Source organism: Hypanus sabinus, chromosome 11 (genome assembly GCF_030144855.1).
Source record: "Hypanus sabinus isolate sHypSab1 chromosome 11, sHypSab1.hap1, whole genome shotgun sequence".
Classification (NCBI taxonomy): domain Eukaryota; kingdom Metazoa; phylum Chordata; class Chondrichthyes; order Myliobatiformes; family Dasyatidae; genus Hypanus; species Hypanus sabinus.
Genome location: NC_082716.1, coordinates 71,391,623 through 71,411,168, shown reverse-complemented (window position 1 = coordinate 71,411,168; position 19,546 = coordinate 71,391,623). Strand labels below are relative to the sequence as shown.

At 36.3% G+C, this 19,546-nt stretch overlaps 1 protein-coding gene across 6 annotated transcripts in view; it reads left to right on the top strand.

Annotated features, from left to right (window-relative positions):
- Positions 1–19,546, top strand: part of nek7 (NIMA-related kinase 7) — a 240,360-nt gene that overhangs the window by 214,517 nt on the left and 6,297 nt on the right. For all 6 annotated transcript variants that reach the window (XM_059984695.1, XM_059984697.1, XM_059984696.1 and 3 more), the window contains one exon: positions 17,002–17,115. In XM_059984695.1, coding sequence (XP_059840678.1) covers positions 17,002–17,115 — 114 coding nt within the window. The remainder of the gene's footprint in view (positions 1–17,001; positions 17,116–19,546) is intronic.

Here is a 19,546-nt window from a genome sequence, read left to right as displayed (position 1 = left end):
GAGCAGAAAATCCTACAAACATAGTAGATTTGGCGCAGTACATCATGGATAAAACTCTGCCAATCATTGAGCATATCTGCATGAAACATTGCCTTAGAAAAATAGCGTCCATCGTCAAAGATCCTCACCATCCAGGCCATACTCTTTTCTCACTGCTGCCATCAGGAGGCTCAGGGCTTATACCACCAGGTTCAAGAACAGTTACAACCTCTCAACCATCAGGCTCCTGAACAAAAAGGGATAACTTCACTCATTCTACTTCTGGTGTTCTCATAACTTATGGTCTCATTTTAAGGACTCTTTACCTTGTTATTTCATGGTTGTTGCTATTTACTTATCTGGTTTTGCACAGTTCGTTTACAGTTTACAGTTCTTGATGTTTTCTGTTTAAAGTTACTGTTCTATAGACTTGGTAAGTATACCCGCAGAGAAGGAATCTCAGGGTTGTATGTGGTGATATGTATGTACACTAATAATAAATTTTACTTTGAACTTAAATAACTTTTCTTAACTTTTAGTGTTTGACACTTGTAAGTTTCAATAGAGGTACTACCTTACAGCACCATAGACCAAGGCTGCTGAATATGTGGAGTTTGGATATTTACTCTGGGAGCTCTAGTTTCCCAAAGATACGCAGGTTGCTAGGTTAATTAACCACATTACCCTGGGTATCTAGGTAAGTGATAGAATCTGGCCAGAGTTGATCCAGGAAAGAGAATTTTTAAAAATTGATTAATTTTGTATTAGTGCAACTGGGTGATTGATGGTGCGGATTCAATGGCTGAAGAGATTTTTCCTGTGCAGTATCTTTCTAAGATTCTGTTCGTACAGATTCTGGCAGTTTCTGGAATGAGATACTTCATCCTCAGGTAAAATTAAATTCTAGAAAATAGCTCTACTGAAGGCTTTTTTTTTTGTTGCCTATTATTCTGGCCCAGATTCCAATTATTATCTGATAACTTCCTCCCTTCAGTCATTGGGTTTCCGAATTTTGGTAAAGCAAACATATCATTTTGCTAAGAGTTAAGAACTTCACCACTTGTATCTCACAGGATCTTGCCAAAACCACTTTTGAATGTACCCTCAGGGTCAATACAAGCTGAAGTTTTTTGACTATCTATAAACTGGGTGTTAATCCTGGATTCTACATAAGATGTTGTAACTGTGATTTCAATACTCACTGAAATCACATTAAACCACCTTCTACTAGTCCCAAAGCTAAATAAAAAAAAGTGTTTAGATTTTGTGACATGGAGTGTAAACTATAAACTACATTCAACAAATTCCAATTGATGTATGCATTTATAAATGATCATTAAACCTCTCTTGAGGCTTGTTGGAAAATTTACCAGGTGAATATGGATTCTATGTTAACTCAAAGAAATTAAATCTGTTCTGAATCAAAATAGGTGCATCAGGAAAAAAATAATAGAAGTTGTGAGTATGTCTACAATTTTCATTATGATTGATGTCCTATTGCTGCAAACATATAGAATATTCTTTCTCTAGGTATTGTGAAATTCGTTTGAGGGCATAGCACAAACTGAAGAATGCAACTCAGCTCTTTTTTTAAAGCCGCATATGTTTTGACTATGAGAAACCTCATGGTCTTTAAAGAGTAAATTGGTATCTAGAAAACACATTTGCACAAGGTTTATGTAAGTGGTAAGACTGGGGAACAATGGCATGAAACAAATCAAGAACTGGAAAGAAAGGAAGGATAGGAATATGCAAGGATACAGCAAAAATAAAAGGTGATAATGCTAGCTTGCATGATGGTGTTTGCATGAACTGATAGTCGTTTCCTCTTGGAAGCTGAATGCTAGGGTGTTAGGGATCATATTAGGATTTAGGGACAGGAATGTGGAGTTAAAGGTCAGGCCATAGTCTAGGACTGTTCTCCATGTTCAAAGGCCAGTGACATGGACACGGGACAAAGGACATCTGCAGTCTGGGCCTCCGCTTTGTGCTTGAAGGCCAGCAATATAGATATGTGCCAAAGGATATTCTTGGATGCCGAAGCAATGCATACAAAATGCTGGAGGAACTCAGCAGGCCAGGCAGCATCTATAGAAAAAAGTACAGTCGAAGTTTCAGCCTGAAACCCTTCAGCAGGACTGGAGAAAAAAAGCTGAGGAATAGATTTAAAAGTTGGGAAGAAGGGAGAGAGAAACACAAGGTGACAGGTGAAACCTGAAAGGAGGGAGGTGAATGAAGTAAAGAGCCTCCGACCTAAGTGTGGCCTCACCTGGAAGGACTATTTAAGGCCCTGAATGGTAGTTCTTCCAGGTGAGGCAACACTTCCACCTGTGAATCTGTTAGGGTCCTTTACTGTGTCCCGTTCTACTGGTGTGGCCTCCTGTACAACGGAGAGACCGAACTTAGGTTGGGAGACCACTTCACCAAGCATGTGTGCTATGTCCCCCAGCAAAAAGGGGTTCTCTCAGTGGCCACCCATTTTAATTCCACTTCCCATTGCCATTCCAATATGTCTATCAATGGCATCCTCTGCTGTCGTGATGAAGATCCAGTTAGGTTGAGGAGCAACACCTTGTAGTCTATTTAGGTAGACTTCAACTTGATGGCATGAACGTCAATTTCTTGAACTTCTGGAAGTGCCCCCCACTCCCCTGTTCTTCAACATTTCCCACCCCCCTTTCTTTCTCTCACCTTATCTCCTTGCTAGCCCATTGCCTCCCACTAGTGCTTCCCCCCGCCCCTTTTCTTTCTTCTATGGCCTACTGTCTCTTTCACCAATCAACTTCCCAACTCTTTACTTCATCCCTCCCTTTTCAGGTTTCACCTATCACCTTGTGTTTCTCTCTCCCCTCCTCCCACCTTCTAAATCTACTCCTCAGCCTTTTTTCTCCACTCCTGCCAAAGCATCTTGGCCCGAAACAGCGACTGTACTCTATTCTATTGATGCTGCCTAGCCTGCTGCATTCTTCCAGCATTTTGTGTGTGTTGCTTGGATTTCCAGCATCTGCAGATTTTCTTTTGTTTGTCCTCGCTGTCCCAGGTTGGTGGGTCCCGGGAGCAGATGTCCACGCAAGCAGGAGGCATGAGGATCAGTGAGGCAGTAAATGCAGAGTTTGGGTGCAGGAGTTTAGCGTCCTGTCATCAACTAGTCTGGGGGTCAATACCAAACTTCAAAGCTTGAATGTCAATCATAAGTCTGGAATTCAAAACCTGATGGCCAGAAACTGGAGACTGGAATATGGAGGCATGGGGGCCTGTTATGAGGTTGGGGGACTTTCCCTGTCTGTATAGATGAATTATAGAAAATTATAGGCCAGTTAGCCTGACTTCAGTGGTTGGTGAGATTGAGGATGAGATTTCAGGGTACTTGGACACATGATAAAATAGGCTAAAGTCAGCATGGTTTTCTTAAGGGTTCAAATTTACTTTGAACTTCAAAATCTGCTGGAATTCTTTGAGGCAATAATAGACAGGATAGACAAAGGAAAATTAATGGGTGTTGCTTACTTGGATTTTCAGAAGATCTTAGATAAGGTGCCATACATGAAACTGCTAAACAAAGTAAGAGCTGATGATATTGTTGACTGTCAATGACTAGTAGTGTGCCACATGAGTTAGTGTTGGGACCACTTCTTTGGATTTGGATGACAGAACTGATGGCTTTGCGGCCAAGTTTGCTGATAATGAAGGGCAGGTAGTGTTGAGGAAGCAGGGAGTCTGCAGGACTTGGACATAGTAGAAGAATGGGCAAAGAAGTGGAAGATGGAACACACTATTGGGAATTGTATGTCATGCACCATAGTAGAAGGAATAGAGGTGTGGACTATTTCTAAGTGAATAACAAATTCAGAAATCTGAGGTACAAAGGGACTTAGGAATCCTCATGCAGATTTCCTTAAAGGTTAAATCTGTGGTAAGGAAGGCAAATGCAGTGTTAGCATTCATTCTGAGAGGATTAGAGTATAAAAGCAAGGCTATAATGCTGAGGCTTTATAAGGCATTGTCAGACCGCACTTTGTGAGCTCTTTTGGGCCCCTTTAAGAAAGGAGTGCTGACATTGGAGAGGGTCCAGAGGAGGTTCATAAGAATGATCCCAGGAATGAAAGAGCTAATATGAGGAGCATTTGGCTCTGGGCATGTACTCACTGGAGTTCAGGAGAATTGTGGGGGGGGGGGGGTGGAATTCATTGAAACCTATTGAATATTAAAAGACCTAAATACAGTGGACATAGAGAGGATGTTTCCTATAGTGGGGAGTTCTCAGACTAGAGGGCAGAAACTGAAAATAAAAGAATATCGCTTTAGAACAGAGATGAGAAGGAATTTCTTTACCAGAAGGTCATGGATCTGTGGAATTCACCGCCAAAGACACCTGTGGAAGTCAAGTCATTGGGTTTATTTGAATTAGAGGTTGATAGGTTCTTGATTTGTAAGGGTGTCAAAGGTTATGAGGAGAAAGCAGGAGAAGGGGATGAGAGGGATAATAAATCAGCCATGATGGAATGGCGAAGCAGAGTCAGTGGGCCGTATGGCCTAATTCTGCTCCAATGTTTTTATGGTCTTATGGGAAGGAGAAAGGGGCTTGCTTTCCTGAGTATTCTAGGCATGCTATGTTGGTGTTGAATATGTAGTTATTCTTGCCGTCTGCTCCAGCACAACCTAAGAATGTTAATGTACATCATGCATTATCACATGCATGTACATGTGATAAATTAATCTGAATCTGGTACCAGAATGATCAGTGGATGCTGTACCATTTGAAGGATGCATTCATAACTTGGATGAATAGACTTAAATGTAATGTATCCAAGTTTGAATTTGTGCAGAGGACACAGAAACTGTAATGATATATAGTCCAATTAAGTGAATATACAAAGAGCTAGCAGATTAAATGTAAACAAAAGAGAGTCTGCAAATACTGGAAATCTTGAGTAATACAACATAAAATACTGGAGGAACTCGGCAAGTTTGTGGAGGGGAATAAGAACAGGTTAACTATATTAAGGGACAATGTGGAGTTATTTACAGCTTTGGTCTCCACATCTAAAAAAATCATAACTTCACCAGATTGATTGTTGGGACTGAGGTCTAGTGGGAAGAGGCTGAGTAAAGTTGTTCTTTGGAAATTAGAGATCAAAGGATATGTGGATTGTCTGGAAAAGTAGATCTTGTCAGTTACAGCATACTTAACATTGGAACAGACTTGAGGAAAGATTACCTACTGTTAGTATTTGTCAGGTTATTAACTGTACTCTAACTGGATCTAGCAGCCCCACTCAGTTTGTATCAAGCCTCTACTAAAAATATTAAATTGATTGCTGTAGTTCAGGGAATGGGCCCACCATTTTCTTAATACAGGATGATATGCAAGTAATCCTAATTTTTCTTTAAAGAGAACAGTCATAGTTTCTAATAAAAGTGTTTCTTCCTGAACATTTGCTTTGTACTAGTTTCACCGCCACCCCCCTCCCAGCCTGTATAATAATAGTAGTCATTAGCCAGGAAGACTAGGCTGCCCAAATTATGACTGCACCCCTGTGTTTCTTGATTAGTGAACAGTGTGTTAATTGCTGGGTGACACAGCAGTATTTATCTTGCCCTCTGTCTTTCCCTTCGATGTGAGATTGAATTTTCTGACATCCTGGTGTGTTCAATGTTTGGATACCAGCCAACTTGTGTTAAGACTCGTCCAAACCCTGGCAAGCATTTTGCTTGGTAAATGCTTTCTTAGCACAACTTTTCCAAGCAATTCTGGGAAGATTAATTTAAGATGACACACAGATGTATTGTCACCATCACCATAATTCTTTTAAATAACTATTCTAAACCTTCACCATTAGTTACTGCTATCCAGAGCAGGGATAAGTGTGATAATCCAGTGCATTGTTACTTCTGCCTTACCTTTTGGTGGAGTGCTCTTTCTAACTACCTGCACTGCTGATTCGCCAGTTCATACTGATGGACAACATCAGCTTAACATTGAATATAAAAGTACATTTATTAAGCTTTTTAGTTATAACTACGTATAGATTTTAATGTGGGCAAAATTAGAAACTGTATTTAGCATTTTATCAGAAATTGATGACAAGCAATGGCCTCAAAGAAATATAAATTGACATGAAGATTATTTTCTTTGCCAAAGAGGAAATGAAACTCTTTAAAGATAAATTGATCTTATAGTTGGCATAACTTACATTTTGTTTATACTTCTTTGTAGTTTTATACTTTTTAGACTATCAAAGTAATTGTATTTACTTGTTCTCGCATAATTGATCATTCATACATAAAAGCACTGCACTTTAATATAGTGTTTCACTGTTCTGGTTTTCAGCTGTGGTATATTGTGGTGAAAAAGTGTTTTAAAATTATACCTTAAAGGGCCAAAACCCCTTACGATTATTGCTATAAAATTTGCAGCACAACATTTTTTGTGTGGAGATAATCCTATAAAAATATTAGCTTTTTTGTTAGTTAAATGTATCACTTTCTTCAGTTCATGCAAAAAGAAATTTCTTATGAGAAATTTTGGTTTTGGTTTTATGTTCCTGAAGGCAGTATGCCATAGTTAAACGGATGTCAACCCAGAATGGTTGACTTCACAAGAATTATTTTGCATTTATAATATTAATACCTCTCTGATTTTATAAAATTAAACAAAATGCAGATAGTGAAAATACAAAATTATAAAAGTGATTGAAAGTGATAGTGGTCACAATGCAATTAGCTTTTCTGTTGTGTAAGGTAGCCAGATTTATTGGAGTCTTTAAATGGTGTAAAATCATCAGTGCTTTATATTTTTGCTGCGTTTTGTTTCTTGTATTAAGTACAACCAGTGTTTTGCAAAAACAGTCCTTTTCTGATGGGTACTTGAGATCCAGCTGATTTGTCAATAATACAGATCTGGGAGTGTGAATGAATAGAGCAATCCTGCTTATGTGGTTTGGTTTAATGGGTTGTCTCCATGGCAGAATGCTATTTTTATTTAATTCTGCAGATACTTTTTAAACTGCTAATTATAAACAGTGCTGATGCTGTGAGCAGTATCTATAGTTGTCAAACTTCGGTCATTCTGCTGAGATTGGCTCTTTCAAAATTCATGGATTCTTGCTCTCTAGCTATAGAAGACTGCTGGCTTACTCAGTGGCATCAGTTTTGAGAAAATAATAACTGACTGGAGATATTGCCATGCATGCCTAGTTCAAACTAAAATATTCTGGTCAAGGATGAACATATGTATACAGTCAGTGCTTTTGTATGAAAATCTACTCTTTAGTCCCAAGTACAAAAAAGGTAAGTATTATTCAAAATTGTTTGCTTATTTCAAATTACCAGGTAAAGGATTTTGCATTTGGATTAATTGGAGGACATGATCAGAATTGTCCTTCTGAATAACTGGCAGTCATTGGTATCTTTTTGTGAGATTATGTGATGAGGATTATTCAGACAAGATTTAGATGGAAGTATATAATTCCCTCTCCCATTGTCTAAACCTAAAGAACAAGTGAGATTAATTTTTTTTAGAAAATCCATTCAGTTTTAAACTAAATGGCTGATGTGGAGTTTTGTTGCAGTTGGAGGAGGTTATTGCCCAGGTCACAGTGGAGAAAAATAAGACAATGATGTCAAACGATTAAATGTGTTACAATTTTGTTTTAAAGACTATTAAAATTATGTTGTGGAGCTGAAATTAGTAAATTATGCAATTATGTTTGTTTTTAGTTCCTGAAGAAGTTGTTATTAAATTTAGTAACTGTATACATTTGAGTTTTGGGCATAATATCAGGAATAATATTCTATTTTTATTGGCACAAAGATCACTCATCAATTATAGATGAGAAAAGTATTTTTATACTCAATTAAATTCAATTAACAATGTGTTGGTTGGCTACATAGGACCATCTCTCTTTTGTACTATAGGAGCAGGTTATAATAAATTTTTAGTGGCTTCACATCCTGACTCTGATATTGTGGCACTGTGATGCTGCATATTTACTTCATTACAACAAAATTAATTTCATTATTGTTGTCTGAAGCTGGATATTGGTTCCCTTTTGCCATAGCTATATATCCCAAGTTCACAGACAGAAAGTGGCCCAGATTAGTCTTGAATACTAGCTTCATTACTGACAATGTAATTCAAAACCAGGTACCTTGTTGTTTGTTTCAATATGTATTTGGATTAGTAATTTTTAATGCAGATTATGCAATACATACTTAAAGCTTTTCTCAATGTACCATTTGTGTGGGGGATATGAGTTGGCATAACAACTGTGTTGGATATGTTGAAATAGGAGTTGAGTGTACAAAGGAGGAAACAAGAACAATCCAATGCTGCTCTCATGAGTGTAGATGGAAGGAATCTCACAATGTTGTAGGGGAGTGACAGCATCAGCAATGTTCTGGGAGTTGGGGAATGGGCTGGAGATGAGATCAGGGGATGGGAGTGCTTCCTTGATACTGCTGGGTGTTTATTCTGGGGTGGATGGGGAAGAGGTTCTGTTGAGTAGATTCATTGTGAGGCAGGGGCTAGGATTTAATGAGATGTTTCTAGTTAAATTGAGTTCCCCTAAATTAGCTAAGTGGCAGTGGGAATATCCAATGATGAAAAAATGTTCCCATGTAATACTCAAAAAGGACTGCTACATGATGAAATTTGTTTTTTGTGGGGCTCTGATGCAGAAATCACATTAGCATCACATGACTGACTCAAGGAAATGCCAGTTGAACTTCCACACTATTACTAAACAACACAGAAATGGTCATAATTGTGCTTCTAGCAGAAAAGATTAATCTAATTTTCATAACGTTAGGAGAGGCAGTGAGAGGGTTGAGACAAAAGTATATTGCAATTGAATTGCCTAACATTTTTTTATTGTTACGCAGCATAAAGTTATTGTCGAATAATGGTAATAAATATTGAATTGGATTTTATATTAGAATGAGTGGTACCAAGTTTTAAATGAAGATGATTTAATTGTAAAACGTTTCGGCAACTAGTCTGGGAACATCATGCAATAGAATAATTCCTAGTATTAATTAATGCCTTGTTGTTCAGTGTCACAAATTATTTGCATAAATTGATAATATAAATCAGTTACTCATCTACACGGACCTTGACATCTGAAGATGAGGTTTTACATGTTTCCTTCATTGTACAGAGCAGCAGTTGCCTCCTTAGAAGGTTGTAGGTTGGTGCCTTACAGTAAAAGAGAGAGTGCAGCCACCAGCCCTGAAGACAGACAGGATGCTCCCTTACCTTGAACATATCCAGAATACTAATAAGAAAAGTCGGACCCTTGAGGTCAGGGAGCAAGTCAATCATTTCAGTGATCGTCTCAGTGAGGAGAATCAAATTAGCCTGAAAAATTCAGCTGCTGGGAAGAGAGGGCAAGCAGCTGTCAGGGGCAGCAGCGATATGCACTAATGAACCAGATGAATAGTGCAAAAGCTAGAAAATAAAAACAGGACAGTTGACATTTTTCATCTGTCAAAGCAGAAGATGCATGAAAATAGGTCCATTTTAACTCTTTATTGCATATGCTTCTCGGCTGTTAATTCTATTTTAAAATGTTTTATGGACTACTGTGTTTAATGGCATGTAGTGGAAAGGTTAGCAGTGTTATTTCTTGAAGATTCACTTTAAAGTTTAGTGATATTAGAGAATTATGTCATTGGGACAGTTTAATGACAGATGTTCTTTGTCGATTCAGATGTAAGTATTATTTCTGGGAAACAAACAGTTAAAGATACGTTTCAAAGAGCAGCCGACAGATGAGAGCCATTTTCAACTTGTCCTGTCCCTGCTAAAGCTCACTGAGTAGCACAGGATGGTCTGCGTGTTTCGCAGAAGGTCTGCGTGTCTGGGGAATGTACACATTGTCCTTTGAAAATCAAACTTATTAGCACATGCAGAAAAGGGTGACTGACTTTAGGGCACCACTGCACACATTGCAGTGTTGATGCTGTCCATGTTAAGGGATTTAAAGGGTAGTACTACTGAATCCCAAGGACAGTGTTACCATCAACAAAATATTATCTTGAGGATTATGCTTTTTCTGCTTAAAGCAACACATGTGTTATAGTCCACACAATTGATATGGCAACAAACTAATCTTGGACTTTGCCTAACTAATTTTGGAGTAATATTTAAAATGTAAAAACATTAAAGTAATAGCTATTTTTGTGATTGTGTGAATATTCACCTAAAAACAATTATTTTGACTAATGTAAATTCTGAAATTTAAGTTACCTTTTCTGCAGTATTCTGGTTGCTCATTTTGGGCATAAGTGCTTCACTTTAAAGCAAGAACATAGACTAATTGTAACATAAGCATTTCTTTTCTTTCCAAACAGTAATCACTGGTAGTACCAACAACCTACCATGAATTTCTGTTGTTTGGCATAATAAAAATGTCACTTTTTAATTTTTGTAGGAATATATTGATGTAAATTTCTCTGATTCAGCCTTCTGCCAATAGTATAATTCTGAAGGTTCATGATTATTGGCAGGACTGACTGAACTAGAGAGAGTTAGAAATTGTATGGTAATACTATTTTAATGCTCATGTAGAAATTAAGATGTGCAAGTCCTGAGAAAAACATAGAGGAATACATATTTTGCAAAAAGATGGGAGCATTTAACAAATGGGTTGGCTTTTATTTGACTGAAGAGTTGAACTGTATCTGTTCTAATTGGTCAATAACAAACCTGATAAGTCTTTTAAAACACACTTTAAAACTTTGACCATGTCATTCAAGATCATACTTCTACATGTGAGTGTCATTTTTAAATGCTATGAATGAGGGATGTGTATCACCACCATTTGTATTGATGTGGGTACTAATTCAGATAGATTTTCAAATTCACAGTTGTTGGAAGTGTTTTGATGAGAATAAAATGAGAATCATTTTACTGCTTCAATTTTGTAAGGTTCACTTGGCAGCTGATGGTACATCGGCAAATTATTTTTATTGAGTTCTGTCAATCAAATATTTGTTTCATCAAGCTTTGAAGACTAGTTCCATTTATTACACTCACAATGAACTTGGGCAGGGGGTGGAACATGGTGAGATGAAGGACTAAAACTTTAACAATAGACTCAGCAATAAAATGTCAGAAAATTTTATTCCCAACTCCAGGTCCACTATCATAGCTTGAGAAGAATCTGGAAATGTGAATTTCTGAACATCCGGGGTTGTCATTTACATCCCCCTTGAGTTGACAGGATCAACAGTGACTTCTTTTTACCTCATCATTGGTAGTGCATTTAAGCTTAGAAAGCAAAAATTTATGAAGGGAAAATCACGTTCAATATTTCCAACAAGATCTGTTTTTTGAAAGTATAATTAGCAGGATAGATAGGAGGGATTAGTGGATTTACTTTTTCTGGATTTTCAAAATGGGATTAATAAAATGCCACATTGATTGTTACTTAAGTGCGGTAGATTGCGGTTAATTGAGACACATCGGGATTAGTACACTTTGGCACAATTAGTTGGCTCCCCAATTAACCAAAGTTTCATGGAACTACTTAAAAAGATATATAAAAAGACAAGCTATCACTTAAATGACTAACAAATTATGTATTTAAAAGAAATACAGAACAAACTAGAACACACTTATGCTACTACAGTACTATAAAATTGTGTTAGTTCCTAATAGTTAGCGATGGAGGAATTCATCCAGCGTACTCTGCCACGTTCTCTTGACTGACTAAATGAATAAGATCAGCACAGACACCTAGTGGAAGTAATGGACTACATTCATACAATGCTTTTGATGATTGCATCCTTCAAATCTTCAATTTCATTGTAACATTCAAGATGATTTTCAATACCTTCAAATTCTTCATAGGTCCTAACTTCTTGTAGTACTGAAATAGTTTCATTTTCATCCCTGGCTATCTCTGGCATCTCCAAGTCTGGATGCTTGAAATCACAATTAGCAAAACAGTTCTGAATTGTCTTACTGTTTATTTATCACCAAAATATCAGTGGTAAAAATCACTGCTTTCTGAACACAAACAAACACAACTGATACTATTTGAAAGCTGTTTGCTCTATGAACGGGTTAGTGTCTAATGGCCACACAAATGTGCGCAACTGGCTTTAGTTAGAAACTGTTTAGCAACAGTCTTCTGTCTCAGTTAAGCAGCATAGTGTCCCAAATGAAATGAATCCCAGCTATTTTCTCTATTAGTTTTTTTTTGGTTCTGTTAAAGTTGTCTCAAATAAGTGGCTGGCCCAGTTAACCAAAATCCACTGTATTTGGGTTGACTTAAATTAGAGATGAACTAACTGAGTGAATTGTTTCCAGGTTTGTACTCTGTTGCTAGTTTTGCTAAGTAAAATATATGTATATAGGTTGTCAGCTATTGCAATTTATATTCATGAGTTTAATGAATGAGTTTCTGTTATTTTATCAACCAAGTACAACAAAGTCACCAAACCAGATGGGAAAGTGAAATGGAAGATGCAGAGTCTTCATATTGAGGAAGCATGATTTGCAATCATTCCTTTTCTATGATGAAAAATAAAATATGATTGTTTTAAATAGTTTGAAGCTAATAAATGTTGGTGTATGGAAAGATTTTAGTGCAGATGTTAGCAATTTGGATGGCAGTTGATATCCTGGCATTTCAGGGAAGAGGATGGGGAGTATGAAAACCAAGGAAGTCTTGTTGAGTTTTTAGAAAGCTTTGGTGAGATTTCCTTTGAAATAGAGTGTGAAGTTTCATTATCCCTTCCTCAATGAAAGTAATATGTTTGCAATAAAATTCCTTCCCTTTTTTTGGGAGCATCTGTGGACAGAGTATGAACTTTTTGGGTTGATAACCTTTATTAGGGTTTCTGACAAAATTTCATTGAACTGAAACACTGATCTTGTTTCTCTCTTCACAGATACTACTTGTTTCTGTTTGTATTATTTTCTCTTTTTGTGTGTAAGATGTTTGTTTTTGGCTTTTAGAACAGTACCTTGGTATAGTATAAATTCAGAAGGTTGATTCCTGTATGGTAGAGTTGCCCTGTGAAAATAAATTAAGTGAGGTTAGAATACATTCTTGGGAGCATAGGAGAATGAGGTAATCTCACTGAAATATTTGAATTCTCTTGGAGGGATTGACAGGGCAGGTGTCTAGACTCATTTTTTGTTATTACTGACTGGAGAGTCTAGAATAAGGAGTTGGCCAATTTAGTCTGAGATGAAAAATTTATTTATGCAGAAAGTTATAAATCTTAAATTTTCTACTTGTGTATATTTGAGGTTGAGTTTGGAGGTTATGTGGATTGGATGGCAAAGTGGACGAGGCATAGGAACAGCTGTAATCCTGTTGTCTAGTTGAAATAGCTTGAGGGACCACATGGCTTACTGCTGCTCTTTCTTATATTCATTTCAGGATTGCATTTGAGAACTGATGAGTCAGTGAGGGTTGGCTGTGTTGTTGAAGGTGCTGTTCATAAGGTGAATTGTCATATTGATACTGTTGTTTAGCTAGCCTTTTAAAACAGGGCATTCCCATTTGCCATGACCATCAAACCAAATACAGATAAATAGTTGTTGTCCATTGCATTTGCGGATCTTATCCTGCTTACCTTGGCTGCCACGTTTGACAGTATAATAGTCGATAATTAAATATAGTTTAGTCATGACGATGGGATGATGCAGAACCTGTCAGAGGTAAAAGACTATGTTAATAGGATGTTTTAACATTTTCACCCATATTTTCCTGTGTATTTTTTGCTGTATTCAAAACAAAGTTTTCAATATTTATCCTATTTTGAGTCTTTCTCAGCAGTTTGTATATTGTTACCACATTAGTAGTTTATGTGAAACCAAAGCTGAGAAACTATTTCATTAGTAACTGCTTTTTTTAAGCAGTGTGGGTTATTTTGTTTTTACATTATGGAAAAGTCTGTTCATTCTAGCAATAAAACTCAAAAGATTTTTATTTGTATGGTTCAATGAATTCAATATGAATTGTACCTATGGCAGTTTTCAGGATTAGTTTCTGAGTTCAGGTGACATAATTGAGAACCTTGAACTCGGTAATTACACTGAGGTGCCACAAGTTGCTATTTTCTAATGTCAACAGCCTTTAGTGAAACTTGAACTTTATCAATGTTTTGCATGACAAGTAGCTTAAAGTGGAAGCCAATGGTGAAAACGAGCTTGTGATATTTGAGAAAATGGGGCAAGTTGCTGTATACCACCAGACTTTGAGGGCAAATCATATATAGTAAAGGAATATGGGAACATCAGAGAATAGAGGCAGTTGTGAGCCACTAAGTCCATCAACCTTGCCCTGCTATCAGTGTAACCATAACTGATCTGCTCTGGTTGTTGTCTCCGTTTGTGTGCCAATTCTGCAAAAGCTCATTTCCCTGATATTTCAAAAAGTGTCTACTTGAGAGAGGTTAGATTGTGGAAGTGGAAGTAAAAGGGTTCATGTTTCAGAACGTAAAATTTTGTTCAAAATCTGACCTATACCTGAGTTTTAATGGAATGAAACTCTACACTTTTTATAATTAATTTTCATTACAAGAGGTGATGTCAATATAATTAACACATATCATGTTATTAAACAGGTATTTATCCTGACATAGGCAGGAGTGTCAGTTTAATTTGTATCTCCTGTAGAAATTAAGCATGTTCATTCTCGTGAATGCCCTTTATCTGTTGTTCCTCTGTCATTTGTATATAAGAACAATAACAAAAGTATTTTAACACTAAATTCTGGATAATTAACTCCCTTTTAACTATTCTGCAAATAAGCAGAAGTTAGAATAAATAAAACTAGCGATGTTCAGCAAGTCGGCATCTGTAGAGATAGAAGCAGTTAATGTTGCAGATCAATGAAATTTAGCTGCTTTGTGATAAGTAGACTTTACCTCTGTATTGATTTCACACCTTAAATGTAAAAGGTCTAAACAACAAGGTTAGAGCAATCTTCTTTAACTTTATCATCTTTCAGATTTAGTTGTAACATTGTCACATGCATATTTGTTGCTTTTCCTCACTAGTAACCAAAATTGGATAGGACTCTTGCTAATTGCGTCTTCTGCATTTACATTTTTGCAGGGCATTCTTTGAAAGGTTATTCCATTCCACTATGTTAATATCACAAAAAGTGACTTGCGTGGAAAAGCCAAAGTTTATTCTTAGTATTTTATTATTGTTATAGTGATCTCAAGTTCAGGAAAAGGAATATCTTTGCTAGACCACTGCATATGTGACTTTCTCGTTAGTTGTACGATCATTTTCAAAAAACTATTTTCCCTGCAAAACAAGCAGATGAAGGGGCCAAACCTGAGAAATTAAGTTCTATTAACATGGGACAAGTTAACTCTAAAACCCCTGCAGCTTTTTATCTTGCAGGTATTATTCAAGTTTATTCGGAAGAGTTATTATTTAAAATTCCTGAATTTATATGACTGTTGGTGGGGTGGACAAATCTGTGTTGCCACACATTTCATTGCATTACACAGTGTGATCAAAATTTAGATCAATTCATTGAGCAGTTGGGAATAGCTCAAAATAGTGGATTTTAGCTTTTAAAAAAACCTTACCACAAAATGTGAACAGCACTAACAGCTTTCAAAACTTTGACTTTTTTTATGTACAACACTTTGTAGTACTCTAATAGTTACAAAAGTAGAACAGCAAAAATATTGGGTTGTAGATATTGGACTAATATGTTGGTGAAACTTTTATCTCAATATGTGAAATTTAAGTTTATCATTATTTTGTCTGATGTTCTATCAAATGCAATGGATTGATCATTGTACCTCTCTAACAGTAAAAATAAGAGTTCCTCTGTTGGCATACCTTTTTTTTCCATATATTAGTCATTTTTTTATTCCAACACCTTTTATTTGCATAATTTGCTTACATTTTCAAGAGAAGATTTCAGTTCCTTTACCAACCTGGTTTGCATTAGATAAAGGAAAGAATAAATCCTAGCAAAGCTTTACAAAACTCAATGGTCAGTGGGGATCCTGGTAGGTAGTTGTACCCTGCCCAGATACTGAGGCTAGCAAACAAAAAGCAAGTGCGGGGAAATGTTTTACATAAATATTATGCATGCAAACATAGAAGTATAGATTGTGTGCATGAGATCTTGCACAAAATTGCAGTTTTCAGCTCTCAAAATCTCACTTGGATCTCAAGAGAAGATAACCCTAAGTTAGAAATGTAATTACAAATTGTAACACTTAAGGTATATGTTTTAGTTGCTGTGGTTGAACAACAATTGTGCATTCCTCTCTTGGTAAACAAGTGTGCTTTATTTGCACTGGTAATGAAAATGTGAATGGATTCAAAATGTCAAATCATCTGCAATTTAATTTCTTAGCATTACAAATCTGGGCTGTTTTGTTGTGTAACTTTAGATGGTAATATCAGAACTTTTATACATCACAAAGCAAGCTTCAGATAGCCTGTGTCTCTTTCACTTAATGCCTAAAAAAAAATCAGTTTCATGCTGAAACTTAGAAACAGTGATTTCACCTGACCATGTGCCAACACAGGAAAGCTGGAGCTTATGTTGGTCTTTCCATTCACTATTTCTGTTCTTACATTACTGATGGTACATAATATTGTGCAAGTGCTAATTGTTAAAGTGTTTCAACATTGCATAAAAGGTAACTTCTTTTTCTTAGGGACTGAATTATGTAAATGACATAAAAATTGGATGGATCCATGTTTTATCGTACTCAGTGCTCATCACAAATATCTACTTCTAAGCAGAGACCAGAGGTTGAAACATTGAAAGGTCTATAGATTAGTGAAGTTTATTCATTTATGTTTTAGTAGAACATATCCTGGTCAGTCTGCTGGCATTATTTGAATGGTATAATGCAAATCAAATGTAGGAATCTTTTTTAAGGTGGAGTGATTAAAGAGCTAGTTTTGCATGGTCTTAAAAGTAGTAAATCTAATTTCTCATTCAAACACCATATTGCTATGCTTTTATTTCATCAGAACTAATCTTTTGTTTGGTTTCTCCTCTTTTTTTTCCTTAGATGGCAGCTCTCCAAAGTCCATTCTATGGTGATAAAATGAACTTATATTCTCTCTGTAAAAAGATCGAACAATGTGATTATCCTCCTCTTCCTTCTGACCACTACTCAGAAGAGGTGGGTTCTGTTTTGTTCAAACTATTGACAGTCTTTTGATTTGAAGAACAACAGAAGAATTATGAGATAAGATAATGCTCGAATATTGGATCCCTATTGAAAGGTGTTTGCTTTCATTGCAACTATTTGTATTTTGCTTTATATTAGAGGAATAAAAGTTAGTCATCATAAATTTACCTGTAGCGTTATTTTCTGTTATCTAAGTTACAATGGGGGAAAGGGACTGTCAGATTATCCTGTACTGTACTTGGCTTAGATTTTCTTTGCGACAAACATCCTTGCACTAAGGCTAAGTGATTTCAGTTAGGCTAGTAAATTGCAACTTTATCCCGATCAGCTGAGTGGATCTTAGCTTGGCCATTTGCAGAAGATGGTGAAATGGGGAAAATGGAAGAATGCCGCTCTAACGCTCAGTTCAAGAGCAATACAATGGTTTATTCCCTCCTTTAGGCATTTATAAAAAAGGAAAATACACTTGTAAACTGATGCAGAATAATATATTTCTTATTTCATAAATCAGTAAAACTTGTTATTACTTGTAGTAATAAATGCAAACGTGTTTAAAAGAAAATTATATCCCATAGCAATTGCTGGATGACCTTATTTGATTTGTGCTTAAAAAGCATTCTTAAAGGTTTAATGGGAAAGTTCTGTTTTGGCATCAGTATAGAACCAAATTTGGAAATGGATGGGGGAGGGGGGATATTGGGAGAGAAATCTTTTGCAAAATTTCAGTTTTTCTTTTTAATATTTGCTTTGGATTAAAATTTATGTGGAGCAAACTTATTTTTTTATTTTGTTTTCTAATTGTTCAAAAATCTCTTCTAATACTTCACATTTCCAGTAATGTATATATAAATGTGTCAGTGCAGATTGCTTAAAATCTGTGGTCTAGATGGTAGAGCTAGGTGTAAACAATAATGTGAAAGATGGCAAAAATGTCATAGGTTGTTCTTTATTGTGTCATTCAGACTGTCTGCTTTTGCTGTGATGCACATGAATATTTCACGTATCTGCATCTTCATCCCCATTCTTCTTGACTAATTTTCAGACTGTCTGAATTTGCATTTCACATGGTAGCTGATTAGGAGATGTTGAGTGTGGTAGAGGAGCCTCAGCAGGCGGTTGCTATGGCTACCTTCGGCAGGATTTAATGATGATGCCACTAGTGGTTGGTTGAAGTCGGCCTGCCTGCAGGGCTACTCTGCTCAGCCTCTTATTGTGGCTAAGTGTGAAGTGGGGGTTGTGTATTCGCAGCCAAGGGGCAATTATCAGGGACCAGCCCAGATGGAAGGTCCCAGAGCTGGCAAAGGCTGAATCCGATCCATTCCTCCCCTACCTTCAGCAATGCCAGTGCGGAGAGATAATTAGCACAAAACAGGAGCATTTCTTTCCTTCCAGCCTGACACAATGTGAATGTGTATGGAAATAGATTGGCTTTGTTTTTTGTTAGTATTCTTGGCATTTGCTTCTTTTCTAGAGGCATGAGAGAAAGATTTACTTTGTTTCATTTCCAAATATGGAGTTATTGTGTATAGTTATTGCCATCCATGCTTACTCATTATTTTATGAAAATATACAAATACTTCAAAAACGAAATACATGCAGTGTTTTTTTTTACATACAGTAGCCCAATAAGCACATGTTTCTTTTTAATATCCAAGAACTGGCAAGACTGGTATTATTGACATTTGATCCTCTTTCAGACTATTTAGGTGATCTTTAAATGTACAACATAGTACAGGGATTTTGGTTATAGCTATTCTTTGGCATAAAATGTAAATGACACTTTTTTTTACAATTAATGAAATTTGTTTTGGTATTCTATACTATGGGCTATGCTATAAAATTTGAGTCAAGGAATAAATGTAAATGATCCCACTATGAAGTATAATTAATGCACCTACAGTAATTTTTTTTGGCATTGACTTTGTCAGTGCAGATAACAGAAATACACAGAGCCTTTTGAATCTAATCCAAACATTGTGTGCATTTCTATGAGCCATCTGATGCTGTTCAAAATAATTAAGCTGCTGAGTTCCTTGGGTATTATTTTGTCTCTGAAACTCTTCAGAAGGTGAACACAAAAATAATTTTTTGAACTGTAATTACATGGCCTAATGGTTAATTTTTGGTTAACTATAAAAAGCCAACAATGTAATTTTTAAGAGTAAAACAAAAACCAAAGGCAATTATAAACATGACACACAATCTCTCCCAGTTAAATATGTTTCTGATTTCCACTCAGGACTTGCCCATAACTCAGTTGAAGGAGAACAAACTGTTTCAGAGTGACATTTGGTATCCAGTATGGCCTCACAGCTTGAAATTATTTTATATAGCAATGTTACACAATAGTTATCCCTTAATGAGGGACAAAATTTAATATTGTATAGTGCAAACAAGCATTTACCCCTCAAGACTTTCAATT